Source organism: Eublepharis macularius, chromosome 19, assembly GCF_028583425.1.
Source record: "Eublepharis macularius isolate TG4126 chromosome 19, MPM_Emac_v1.0, whole genome shotgun sequence".
Lineage (NCBI taxonomy): Eukaryota > Metazoa > Chordata > Lepidosauria > Squamata > Eublepharidae > Eublepharis > Eublepharis macularius.
In genome coordinates, this window is record NC_072808.1 from 21,117,874 (window position 1) to 21,132,145 (window position 14,272).

At 47.4% G+C, this 14,272-nt stretch overlaps 1 protein-coding gene across 2 annotated transcripts; it reads left to right on the forward strand.

Moving 5' to 3' along the window:
• The first annotated feature begins 56 nt into the window (after positions 1–56).
• On the forward strand, positions 57–3,840 carry LOC129346123 (kinetochore protein Spc24-like). Of its 2 annotated transcripts, none has more exons than XM_055003414.1 (6): positions 57–268; positions 1,372–1,583; positions 2,187–2,331; positions 2,822–2,908; positions 3,432–3,508; positions 3,593–3,840. In XM_055003414.1, the coding sequence occupies exons 2-6, from the start codon at positions 1,385–1,387 to the stop codon at positions 3,697–3,699; spliced, it is 615 nt and encodes a 204-aa protein (XP_054859389.1). In that variant the 5' UTR covers positions 57–268; positions 1,372–1,384; the 3' UTR covers positions 3,700–3,840. The 2 variants fall into 2 exon arrangements, with proteins under 2 accessions (XP_054859389.1, XP_054859390.1); XM_055003415.1 differs by lacking the exon at positions 57–268 and adding an exon at positions 291–400.
• Positions 3,841–14,272: the final 10,432 nt, after the last annotated feature.

Here is a 14,272-nt window from a genome sequence, read left to right on the forward strand (position 1 = left end):
AAGGCGGGCGCAAACAAAACCCAGCCGGGGTGCGCGCGCACCGGGCGCGCGAGGAGGCCGCTTCGAGTCACGTGCCCTAAGCGGCCGATCAGCGGTTAAAAGAGAAAAGGGCGCGCGACTCGGACGGTTTCCCGACACTCTTCTGCGGTGTTACCGGACAGGGGACGCGCGAGTTCGAATCCTCCTTTGGCTTGAACTACCTCGTGGAGGCGGGAACGGGGCCGAGGAGAGGCGGCGCGACGCCAGCTGGGGCTGAACACGGCTGCTTGTATGAGTTCGGACGAGAGGCGTGTGTAGGGCGGGTCCTTGGAACAAGAGGGTGGGAGTCTCCGCAGGTGCGGTATGGGGTTGCCAACCTCCAAGAGGCCCCTGCAGCTCGCCGCTGACTCCGCCTACCGGGGTTCGTTCCCTTGCCTGCTCTGTGGCGTCGCCTCCCTTCCCCAAGCCCCACCCTTCGCGGCAGAGGCGCAAAATCTTGAGGGGGCGCCTGGTCCACGCCCCCCCCCCAAGAGCGCCCCTTTGCCGCTGCCGCCTTCCCGCCCCTTTGCCAGCGCTGCCGGTAGGGTTCCAGCCTCCAGGTAGTGGCTGGAGATCTCCCGGAATTACAACTGGTCTCCAGGCCACAGAGATCAGTTCACCTGGAGAAAATGGTTACTTTGGGGGGTGGACTCTGTGGCATTATACCATGCCAGGCTCTTTTCCCTCCCCAAACCCCTCTTTCTCCAGGTTTCATCCCCTAGATCTCCAGGAATTTCCCAGCTTGGAATTGGCAACCGTAGCTGCAGGGTATCCCGACAAGCGGGGAGGTGGGCGGCCTCGCCGCTTGCCTTCACACCCCTTCGCCGGTGCTGCCAGGCACCCCGACAGCATCTCCAGGAATTTCCCTACTCAGAATTAGCAACCCTGGAGCCTCCACTGGGCTGTTTGCCGATATGGAAAAGGAGTGGGAGGAGAGGGTATTGGCTAGCACTGTTTGTTGTGATGGTGGTAAATACAAAAACGTGTGTCTGGGAAGCCCAAAACCCCCATCACAGGTGTAATGCAAAGTTTTTGTGCTGTTCCCCACAAAACACAAGGGCTTTGCAACGTGCAGGTGGAGCATTACCTGCTTTCAGTCCTCACAGGATGGCTGTGCACAAATCTTTGCTTGACTATGGCTTGTTGGGGTCTCTGAACGCACTTTTGGAGGATGTCCTCAGCTCTGTGCTGTGCCCTCCCCACTGAGCCCCGAACCTCACCCCCTAACATTTTCATGATATATGTAACTGTGGGGGTGGGGGAACACAGGTGATGGTTTGGGCATGATTTTTTTATGTATGTGGTTGAAAGGTGAGTTGCTCAAAGAAGCCCCTTGTGGTTCTCTCCCTTCAGAGAACTTCCTGCAATGGCTGGCCTCAGTGAGCTTCCTGCGATGGCTGGCCTCAGTGAGCAAATGCAGAATCTGGAAAAGCTGAGCCAGGCATTGCTGCAGAAGATGGCCAAAGCTGAGGCGGGGGAGATCCTGAAGCGAAACCTGGAGAAACAGGAGCAGATGATTGATCGACTCTTACAGACCAAAAAGACCACCATGCAGCTGATCCAAGGTTAGCCCCAGGTGTTGTTGCGCAGGAGCAGGAGTGCTGATTTGTGGCAGGTTGGAGGGTGAATTATCCTGCCCCAAGCAGACTTCTTGCACAATCAATGAACATATGGATGTTGCTAGACTGTACTTGCGAAAAAACCACCTTTGATTCAGCTTACTTGCCAGCTGATACTTGTGGCTGCCATCAGCTCTCTTGCATGGCAGAGAACTTGGCAAGGGAGGCAAGGGCTGGCTTTGTTTCACATGTTGGCCTTGGGGGGGGGAGGGCAAGAAGCAGCATGAGACTCTGTGGGAATTAGACTTCTTGGCTGTGAGGGGAAACAGAATTCCGACTCTTCTCGTGTCTTCTGTGTGCGCAGTGGTCTGGAAGAAGTTCTCTTGCTTTGTTTCCAGCTGGGTTTTTGCAGGAGGGGGGAAATCTTCAAGTGAAAATGGACAGATCCAGGACTGGGTGCTTCGAGTTGGGTGAACTGATAAAAAGAATTTGTGGAGTCTATTGTGGCTGCAGAGAGAGAAACCCAAACTGTAATCATGGGTGTTTTAACAGATCAAGTCTTGCTAGTCAGCCACATTTTAATTTGCCCCTGTTCTTTCTTCACTGTAGAACTCATGAGTGCTGAGGAGAAAGTGGCCCAGAAACTCTCAGACAGGGATGAAGAGCTGAAGATAAGCCTCCAAAAATTACAGAAAATTGAGGACGGCTTGCTTCAGGCAAGAGAGAAAGATGCCAAACTGAAGATCAGCACTGAATATCCTTCCATGTCTGCATCTGAAAGAGACACCAGCCAAGCTCATGGTAGTCACAACAAATGAACGTTGAGAGTGATGCCCAAACCAAAACCCATTGTACAAGCTTAGGACTTCAAACATGTCTCCTTTCTAGGACTTTCCACAACGGTGCTGAAACCCAAGGGCAGTTGAGCTACACTTTGGTAACCTCTGCAAGCAGTTTGGTAACCTCTCCAATCCTGCCCCCTTCAATTCAGCAAAGCAGTAAGTGCCAAGCATTAGAAACTTCACTTGGGGCTTTCTTTAGGGTTGATCAGACAATCAGGGGTTGGGGGCAGTTACCCTGAGGTTTTTGTTTTGAAATAGCCACTTCTGTCCAAGCAGACAAGGAGAGCCTGAGTATTTCAGCCACATAACCCTGTCCCCTGCCTTTGAGTTTGGGTGGGGTGCTGTGTGCCTGTAGTTTTATGGTGCAGCCAGAGGTAAAGTTCCTTAATGTTCAATGAATACAGAGTTGAAGAAGGAGCTGGAAGAGGTGAGGGAAGAAATCGAGCACCTGGAGGAAAAGGAGGATAACGATGCGTCCATGTCTGCACTGTGAGTCTCCGCTTGCCCTTTGGATTTCTGGGCACAGGCTTGGGGGAAAGGGTGCAATCGCATGACTTATCCCAAGCAGCTCCATGCTTTGTCAGGAAGTCTGCTGGCCCTGCCAGTGTCAAGGATCTCTGCTCTTCTTTCTCTTGAGTTAAAGGTATCTTCTCAAAGTGTGTGCGCTATAGGGAAAATGCCTGTGTTTATACATATAGAGGGGCGCAAATGTGGTAGTGATGCATAGAGGGTTGTAGCAATGTTTTCAGCTACCCACAGACTCTGATCCTGTGCATTTTTGTACCCTTCGGTGCCACTGCCATTACAGTCAAGTTTCTGAAATGTGGTTGCGAGTGTCAAGATCAAGGGTCTTGGATGAGTTTGTTCATTCAGTTTCTGGAGTCTCCTCTTCAGTGGTCTCCAGAAAAGCCACTGCCCAAGACCGTGGGGAGCTGCTGCCAAAGCAAGCAGGAAATCCTGGGCTGAGGGGAATGGTCGTTTCTGTCTTACGCCTTTGACTTTTGTCTTGCAGGTATCTGTCACAACTTTATTATCGGGTATGCCCCATTGATTGGGACTACTCCTGTGAAGCCACGCTGATCAAAGGAAGTATCCTTCCACTCTCATTAAAGGGGGCTTCTTTGCAGGCAAGGGGAAACAGCTTTTTTTCCTTTAACCCTTTTCTTCCCTCAGTCCATCATGGACCAGATATTGCTCAGCCTATCAACATCGACAGCAGTCAACACTCCCGCTGCTTCGTCAGCGACTACCTGTGGAGCCTGGTGCCAACAACTTGGTGAATGAGGTGCAGGTGGCAAAACCAGTGACCACCCAGTGGATGTGCTTAAGCCCCTGCCTGAAACATTCTTCTGTTTATTGCTTTAGGGATGATGTATTCTGAAGAGCTTTTTTTAAAAACAAAAACAAAACTAATAAATAAAGGAAAGTAACTGTAATATAGTCAGTATATTTAGAAATGTATTTTATTCATGTAAACAATGTGTCATTCAAAATCCACTTCACTCAGGTTGTGGAGAGTGCAAGATTGCTGTGACTGGAATACCTCCGCCCCCAGCAAGCAAACCCAAGCAAGGCTTGCCAAGACTGGTACCTGCAGTTTGCCTTTAGGGATTGATGTAAAAATAACTTAGCCAGGGGCCACGCCTGAACTTTTGTGTTCCTATTGATATTTTTATTTACCTTCAGGACACAAGTCACATAAGAAAAACCTATAAGAATCCTCCCTCTCTCCTGCTCTGAGCATTCACTTTAAGAATTTATAGATAGGAGCAGGGTTTTTTTTCAGCTGGAATGGAGTTCCGGAACCTCTTGAAAACGGTCACATGGCTGGTGGCCCCGCCCCCGATCTCCAGACAGAGGGGAGTTGAGATTGCCCTCTGCGCTGCGGAGCAGAGGGCAATCTAAACTCTCTGTCTGGAGATCAGGGGGCGGGGCCACCAGCCATGTGACCATTTTCTCCGAGGGTAACCCACTGAGTTCCACCACCTCTTTCCCAAGAAAAAAAGCACTGGATAGGAGGGAATTTGAGTCTCCACACTCCACTGCACCCTGACGTAATGTGTGTCATCTCAGCCCAAGTATTGGTGTTTGAGCTATAACATTCAACACTGGCCAGGAAAGTCATCCATTTATAGCCGCCTGTGGTAGGAGCAAACCAGTTAGCCCACTGTAGGTCTAATGATCCTGAGACAACAGCCCATGATTCAACCCTCAGGCATACTAAACTAGATCAGTTCTTCATTCGGAAGCAGGGAAATCCCAGATGATCATTCCTAATGCTGCTGTTAAGTTTTCTACCTTCAACTTTCATTTTTCCTACCTGTGAGATAGCAGAAATTAAAACGTGTGCTAGGATAGCCTAGGGTTACCCTAGTTTGCAACACTGTCAGGTAGTACGTATACTCACAATGTATGTTACAGAAAGACTTAGGAATTCCATAGATGTGCCAAATAGCATTGTTTTATATAGTGCCTTAAGTTAAAAATTATGCACTTTATTTTAAATCAGTAAAAGAAACTGAAGTTTGATAGGAAATGGACTGGGAACCAACTAGCCAGTGAAGAGACTTCAGGCCCAGTGTGTTGTGGCTCTGATCAGCAGCCCCTTTTTGCATCAGTTGAAATTTTGGAATCATTTTCAAGGGGATCCCCCTGAAACTTGTTATAGTAATCTAGCCTTATGGTTACTAGATGTCAGGCAGGCAATGCAGCCTGCCTGCCATAACTGTGAATGCAGTTATGGGGGGCAGGAATGGGCATTCTTTGTGTAGTGTAGCTTTCTTCCTTCACTGTACTTGGCTATGCTTTGCTAAGAGGCCTTATCAGTACAGCTGGAAACATGGGAACCAGCTGTGGGAAATTCAGCTTTGCATCTTTTGCAGAACTTTCACTGACTTCAATTGACTTGTTTGAACTGGGGTATAACCTCTCGGGGAAGACTTCACTTCAGCAGTCTAGGCAATCTGTGTATCAGTGCACTTCTAGGGAGTTTTAACTGAATGAAGACCTTTAACTCATACAACTGTGTTGGATGAAGTAGAGAATCTGAGAGAATCCCCCAGCCAGGCCTGAAACTAGATCACTTTGGCTGGATCAGATGTCTGCAGAAACGAGATCAAATTTGGAAGTAAATGCAGCTGGAATCAGCCTCAACAACTCATTCTCAACATATCCCTTACTTAAATCTGGAGATTGAGGCCATGAACAGACAAGACAGATTTTTCTACAAACCTGAGAAAAGAGGACACTTGCAAGAAAAAAAATCTTAAATACACATATATGAGGTTAACCTGTAAGAGATGGATCAGCATGTGTAGCTTTTAAGAAACAAATACTCTTTTCATGGCCACTATGTTTCTAGGCAACCACAACATTGCCAGCCTTCAAGCCTTGGTTTCTTTCAGGCAAAAGGGGGGCAGGGCACTTTCCAGGCCTGTTTTGGCCTTTGAAGGAGGACTCCTCAAAGGCAGATGTGGCAGCAACCACTAGGTCACTTGTTTGCACCAGCCTGCATGACTCACCCAGCCCTGGATGTTTGCTACCTTTCAACAGAAGACATTAAATCTAGTGTGGTATAGTGGTTAGGGTTTCAGATTAGGATATTGAAGGCCCAGATATCGCTCTGCTATGGAAGCTCACTGAGTGACCTTGGACCACTCACACTCTCAGCCTAACCTACCTCACAGGTTGTTTTGAAGATAAAATGGAGGCGGAGGAAGGAAGCTGCTTTGTTTCCCCATTGTGGAGAAAGGCAGATTGGCGAGGGAAGGACAGAAGGAAGCAGGAAAAAGGGAAAACCTATAGGGACCTTTGAGGAAGGGAAATGAGACACTGAGACACACACACCCAAGTCCCCTGCATGTTTACTTGACTTTCTAACAAGGAACCAGAATCTAGTATGATTCCTAAGCTATTAACAGAGTCAGTGAAAAGTTGTATCCCAGCAACAGTCCATGGCAGTTGGGTCCCTCAAGCCCTCCACAGTTAACACGCAGGTGTTCCAGTTGAAGCAACTTTATTGAGATCCATACAGTTCAGGATGTTCACACAAAGGTGTCACTTGGCAGAAGTGACAATTCAAACAAAGGCATTACTAATTATAGGGAAACTTCCCGCCCTTTGGGGTCCATTGACATTCTGGCGCGAAACCCCAAAGAAGTTACATGGGAATGGATTTAGTTTAGACTAAATGAAGCACAAAGTGAAAATATCCCAGTCCCTGGGAAAAGATACAATATTCGCTGCTAGCAGCTCGCCTTCAAGGACACTTGCTGGAAAAGTGAAAGTACATACTTTCAACGGATAACGGAGAAGCCCCATTGGCTCTCCTGCATTTTATGTTAGCAGTTGAGACACTCAGCTGACCCATACAGTATACAAAATATAACTTTGGCAAGCAGTAATGACCAGTACAAAATTCAGAATACAATAATGGCAGGTATGCTAGCATACATGATAGAAACCTTTTAATGCAGACTATTACAAACTAACATCACAGCTTCCCTTTCTGGGTTCAGTTCACTTATTCTCCCTCAGCCACTACAGATATTCCCTTGGGGAATGAGCAGGCCACCCACACTCGTTGCCCAAACCCCCAGGAATATCCCAAGCTGGAGTTAGCAACCCCAGCTGGAGCCACTTTTATTCCTGCTTCAGGGAGCTAGAAGGACCTTGTGGATGTTCAAGAGTTTAGCCTCCACAGCCACTTCAGCCGATGGAGCTGTAAAGAGGCAGGACCCAGGCATTTTGGAGGAAGGTGTCATGTTTGACTGCCCATTCATCCATGCCAATATTAATTTTGCTGTTTAGATGCTTAGTTGCCAGTTATTGGAAGCCTGGTGTAACTCCATTTCCTGCTAGTGCTCTAGTGGATTCTCAAACGTTCCCAGGTGTCTGTCTGTTTACAACTTTGAACCTTTCTTCCGGACTATGATATGTCTTCTCACTCCGTGGCGTGATTGTGCATATTTGTGCTATGTTCTCACACAGAAAAAACAACAATGAATTGTTTGGGCATTGGGAGGGGGAAGGAAAGTCGGGTAGAAAAGGCATGTGGTTTTCCCATGTTGCCATTCTTGTCAAACTTCTACTAGAACTACTTAGTTGCTTACCTTACTCCTAAGTAGACCTTTGGACCTGAATATGGACAAGATCCGATTTCTGAATAAAAGTCATTTAACCAAGGACCTGAGTCTTGCTATAATGAACCAGGGCTCTGTCCGCTGTGTTCTGTCATCCAGAGCCTGACATTAGGCCATCCTCCCTGGTACCCACTTAGTCAGAGGAATGTGGTGGTATCACAGACTTGCCCTTTTAGGGGAGACCTAACAGTTAAGACTAAGGGCACCCTATTAAAGCCCACACCTGATTACCTGGACCTGCTGAAAACCTTTTATCCACCCAAAGGAGAGATGTTCATGATGAACATGTTCTCTTGAGCACCAAAAAAAACCCCAGGCTCCAGGCAATATGTCCTTTTAAAAAGTTTTGTTTGGGTGCAGCACTTTTTAAAAAGCATGGTTGAGGATGGTAAGCAAGTTCACATCAATCTGTGCTGTTCTGTTTGTAGGGGGGTGGGTGGGGGGAAACAACCTGGAAACATTGCCTTGACTCAACTTTGTCCTACTAAAGAATGCAGTCCCCACTAGCAGGCCTTGGTTATCAGGCAAACATCCAGTCTTTGACTCCCAAAGCTATTCAAGTCTCAGCCTCAAATATTATCTTTTGCCCTGAGATGCCAACTGGGTCAGAGCCAAAGAAATCAATCAAAATTCCCAGTGGGAAATGAGACCTATCTGCCACAGTAGGCCCTCACACAACATCCCCTGTTTTTCACATGTAGGAGCTGCTGATCGACATATTGTAGGACTATGTTTTTCAAGTATAAGTTGACCTTAAAATCAGTGGAGGAAAGGCTATTGGAGGATATGGCAGTCTAACATATTGCAGGCAGAACTGAGCTATCAGCAATGTGCCCCAGCTGGTGGGCTCGTGCAAACACCTGTGAAATGTTTGAGTGACAAGAATCACACAACTTCCTGACCTGCCTGGCCAATAACTTCCTTTTTCAAATGGTGGAGAAAGCTACAAGGGGTTTGGCCATACTAGACTTAACATTAACCAACAGGGAAGAATTGGTAGATGAGGTGAAGGTGGTGGGGACCTTAGGGGGAAGTGACCATGTCCTCCTTGAATTCCAGTTGCTGTGGGGGGCCAAAGAAGTTTGTAGCCAGATTTGTACTGTAGGTTAGATTTTCATAGGGCCGACTTCCATGAACTCAGAGGCTTGATGAGAGTCATTCCGTGGGGGAGTGTGCTGGAAGGGAAAGGAGCAAGTGAAGAGTGGGCTCTTCTCAAACATGAGCTTTTGCAAGCTCAAGCCCTCACTATTCCAGCAAGACGGAAACATGGTAAGGGCTCCAAGAAACCAATGTGGATGAACAGAGAGCTCCAGAATAAGCTAAGGGAGAAAAAGGAAATGTTCAGGAAATGGGAGAGAAGGACAGAACTCTAAAGAGGAGTATATGAGGGTTACTAGGTACTGCAGATCAGCCATCAGAGAGGCCAAAGCTCAGTACGAGCTGGGTCTGGCCAGGAGGGCTCGCTACAATAAAAAAAACCTACAGATATATGAGAAGCAAACGCAAGGTAAAAGAGGCAATTGGACTGCTGTTGAGAGTAGAAGGAGTAACTCTGATGGAGGAAAGAATAAAAAGTAGACAGGCTTAATGACTTTTTTGCCTCTGTTTTCTCCCTGAAGAACTCGAGCCCATCTAGAGATGGTAGAAGACAGGACAGGACACCTGAGAGTCTAGTTGACATTGACAGAGTGGTTGTGGAGAGGCACCTGGCTGCACTGGACGAATACAAATCCCCTGAGCCGGATGGTGTGCACCCAAGAGTGCTCAAAAGATCTTTCTAGAGAACTTGTAGAGCCTCTGTCCATCATCTTCAAGGCCTCCTGGAGGACTGGAGATGTGCCACAAAATTGGAGAAGAGCTAATGTTATCCCAATCTTTAAGAAAGGGAAGAAGGATGACATGGGAAACTACAGGCCGGTTAGTCTGACTTCGGTTGCCCCATGACATTCTAATGGGTAAACTGGAAGACTGCGGACTGGACTATAGGACAATTCAGTGGATAGGGAACTGGTTAGACCACCCCAAGAGTGGTGGTCAATGGCATTTTCTCAGATTGGAGGGAGGTGTCCAGTGCCACAGGGCTCGGTTTTGGGCCCAGTACTTTTCAGTATTTTTATCAATGATCTGGATGAAGGGATAAACAGCTACTCATTAAATTTGCTGATTATACCAAATTGGGAGGAGTGGCAAACATCCAAGAAGATAGAGTTAAAATTCAACAAGACCCGAATACTCTGGAGAAGTGGGTGGTTGTGAACAGGATGCAATTCAACATAGGTAAGTGCACAGTATTACATTTGGGCCACAAAAATGTGAAGCACAAATACAGGATGGGGGATATACTTTTGGGTGTGCAAAAGAGATCTTGGGGTAAGAGTGGACTATAAACTAAACATGAGCAGTCAGTGTGATGCGGTGGCAAAAAAGGCAAACAGTCTTGGGTTGGTTCAAAAGGGCCATTGCATCTATACTGCCTTGGTGAGGCTGCTGGAGTATTGTGTGCAGTTCTGGAGGCCTCACTTCAAAAAGGATGTGGAGAAAATCGAGAGGGTGCAGAGGAGAGCGACGAGGATGATCAGGGGTCTGGAGACTGAGCCCTACGAGGAAAGGCTGAAGGCCTTGGGAATGTTTAGTTTGGAGAAAAGGAGGTTGAGGGGGGACATGATTGCTCTCTTTAAATATTTGAAAGGCTGTCATTTGGAGGAGGGCAAGGAACTGTTCCAGTTGGCAGCAGAGGGTAGGACTTGAAGCAACGGGCTTAAATTACATGCAGAAAGGTACCAGCTGGATATTAAGAAAAACTTTTTCATGGTCAGAGTAGTTCAAAGGTGGCATCAGCTGCCTAAAGAGGTGGTGAGCTCCCCCTCACTGGCAGTTTTCAAGAAGAGGCTGGATGAATATTTGTCAGGCATGCTTTAGGCTCATCCTGCATTGGGCAAGGGGTTGGACTAGAAGTTCTGTATGGCCCCTTCCAACTCTGTGATTCTGTATTCTGGTAAGGGGTCATTAATAGAAAATGCTCAGGACCCTGGGAAAATTACCATTTCCCAAGATTTCGTGGGAGGAAAGGAAAAGCCACATTCATCTATTTATTTCCTCTCTGAAGTGTCTTACATCGTTCTGGAAGATTTTAATTCCATTGCTGACCTAAAAACAACAGTCCCCAAACAAAGAAGCTTCAAGTGCAGATTACAATGTGAGATTGCTGAACCTGAGTTCATTCACAAATTCCAAACAATGGAACCCCCAGTGTTGAACAGAGACATAAGATTCTTATCTCACTACAGCTGCTAATTTCCGCTGTAATCAAGCTGCATTATCACATTGTACCTTTACATCCTGACTCCTTTGGTTGCTTCACCCCTTCTACTTCTAGACTGGAAGTAACCCTATATAAGGGTTCAGAGATCTCCATTCCTATTTATATCCGACTCTCAAAAACTTACACTGCGAAAATCTTGTTGGTCTCTAAGGTGCCACTGGATTCAAATCCTACTGAGAAAAAAAGTAAGAGCTGAGGTCCTCAGGCCAAAGAAGAAAAACCTAGCACAAGTATATCTTATAACTAAGTGGACAACAAAAGAATACAAAGGGTGATTCCACCACATATCCTGGCATAGCACTATACTCACACAACGAGGGCCTCTTCCTGGTGCAATTTCTGACATCATCACACCACAATGCTGCTCTCGAGGCACGATGACATCAGCAATCGCGCCAGGAAGACGCCCTCAATGTGTGAGTATAGCGCTATGTCGGGACGTGAGGAATCACCCAAAGTTTTAATTCGTCTTTTATAACTTACTGGGACCACCCACTCCCCTTATATATGCACGTGCAAATGAAAACGCTTGCATTCTGTTACTGGTTGTGCAGGAAGTGCCCCTTTTCCAAATTCAAGCCTAATGAGGCAACATAACTCCAGCAACTTGGCTTGATCTGAGCTGGCATGCTGGCTTCTGTTACACACCCTCGTTTTCTGGTGGCTCGGTCACAGATCTTGTTTTCAGACCATTAGAATGAGGGACTTGCAAATTCATTTATTAGAAACCAAGTTGTCACTGGCATTCAGGATTCTGGCATAAGGAAAGATTGCTTGAGGAGTCATCTAACCTTGGAAAATACCATCAGAATTCGCGAAGCTGCAGAGCAGAACAAGGTCAGAATGCAGATGCTGGCAGGAAATCAGAACAATGCAGCAGTGGATTGGATCAGATCGCCTCAGAGCCAAAAGTACATGCAAAGTCAGCACAGAATAGCATCTGCAAAAGTCTATATGAATGAGTATTCATGCTGTGGAAGTAAACACAGACCTCGACAATGTCCCACTTTTGGACAGACCTGCCACATTTGCAAAAAGCTGAATCACTTTACAAAAGTTTGCAAGCAAGGAGAGACTGGGCTTAGAAATGACATATCAATGTTTTGCAAGGTGGAGAAGCCATCAACACTCCTTTGCACAGAGAAGACCACAGCACCAGCACAGGAGAAACCTTTTTCTTGGGAAGTCTGAGACATCAGCATCCAATGACTGGACAACTACTCTAAACACAAATGGGACTTTTGTTACCTACAAGTTGGATACTGGAGCTCAAGTAAATGTAGTATCTAAGGTTACTTTAAGGGGCTTAAAGAGAAAGCCAAGCCACGCTGAGTAGAAACAGATCCAACTTAAATCATATGTGGGGAGCTCATTTCAGCCTTGGAAGTTTGTGAGCTAGATGTTCAGATAATCAGTAATATGGTAAAATTATTGTTTGTAATTCTTGTAGGTGATGGACCCATTTTAGGACTTAAAACATGTCTGACTCTAGGTCTTATCAAAAAGACATATGGTGTGGAAGAAAGGGGGCACACAAACATCAAAGATCAATATCAGGATGTCTTTATGGGCATAGGAAAGCTCTTAGAAGAATATAAAATAGAACTGACAGTACCTAATTTTCCTGTCATACATGCACCTAGAAAAGTTCCCCTGGCTCTCGGAGATAAGCTAAAACAGGATTGAGCTGGACATTATGGAGAAAGTTGAAGAACCCACAGAATGGGTTAATTCTTTAGCCATAGTAGAAAAGAAAGATGGATCTCTGCAGCTATGTTTGGATCCTAAAGATGTCCGGGGTCTGCAGCCCAGCCCCCGGACTTGCCTGGAGAAGAGGATGAGAGACCCCTGGGAGACAGTGGCCCAGCACTCCCAGCAGCCAGCCAGACCCAGAACCAGCCAGCCACAGAAGGAAGGGAAGAGACACCCAAGCCTCAGAGGGTTAGAAGGGGCAGGTGGAGGCCAGCTAGCCCCACCCTCCAGTGGGAGTCCAGGGGGCCAGGCAGGGAGAGTGGGGGCAACCCAGAGGGGGCCAGAGCAGATGGGGAGGGCAAAGGCAGTGGGGACAGGCAACCAGCAGCCGGGCAAACTGAAGCCTTACCAGCCAGGGAGGAGAAGCAGCCTCAGCAACCCAGAGCCACGCTCCAGCCTGTAGCCCAGCTTGAAAGCAATAACCTAACCCAGGGGATGCCAGGCGCGAAGCAATACCAGGTGGAGCTGCCTGAGGCAATCTGGGAGAGAAAACGGGCAGTCAGCCAAGGAGGCTCAGCTGGACCTGCCTTCAGCCATCAGCCCAGCCAGAGAGGCTGGATAGCCAGCCAATGAGGCACAGGTGGCCTGGCCCAGTGCTTCCAGCCAAACGAGCACAGGTGCAGCTGCCTAGGCCAGCTAGGGCCATGGTTAGAAGGCAGCAGGAGGGCATGGTTGGCAGGTGAAGCATGGCAAAGCTGAGGAGATAAAAGGGAAGCCCTCCCACACGGCTGGGTGGGTTGAGTAGGAATGATGGAGCGGAGTTGAGCGAGAAGAGGCAAGGATGGTGGAGATCAAGGGGGAGGGCTGGATCAGATTGAGCAGGCCAGCGAGTGGACTGAGAGGGAGTCTGGGTGATGTATACCGCTCCTCCTTCCACAGAGCAGGGTCCTGCAGCATCTCTGACACCCCTTTGACGTCAGGGCCAGGCATGCCAGTGTTCTGCTGCAGCAGCGGCCGCAGCAAGCCCTGACAAAAGAGATGAATAAATAGGTTAAAAGAGAATATTTTCCAATACTAACTAGAGATGAGATATTTGGTCAAATGTATCAGGCCTGGCTAGGGGGTTCTCTCAGACTCTCCACTCTATCAGACACAGCTGTATGAATTAAAGGTCTTTATTAGAGATTTGCTCCCTAGAAGTACACATAGTAATTGCCTGGAATGCCAAAGCAAAATCCTCCCAGAAAAGTTATGCTCTCAGTCTCCTCCACCCAGTTCAAACCCCCCAGTCAGTTGAAGTTGGAGCTATAAAGTGTGAAAGTCCAGGAAAAGATGCAGAGCCAAGTTTCTCGGTCAGTTCTCAGATGCTCCATCTCAGCTGTACTGATAATACCACTCAACCCAAACAAAGCATAGGAAAGACACAGTGAAGCAAGAGAGCAGCTACACTGCTACCCATCTCCCCCTGTAGATACACATTCACAGATATAGCAGGCAGGCTGGCTTGCCTGTCTGACAAAATGGCAGGTGCAACGTATTTTCCTTCTTTGGATGGATCTGCTGGATTTGGGCAGGTGCCCCTAGAACAAAGCAGCAAACTATTGTGCCCTTTCAATACCCTACTTGGAAGGTACTTTACTAGATTGTCATTTGGATTGAGTTCTGCTCCTGCAGTCTTTCATAGAAAGAAACAACACC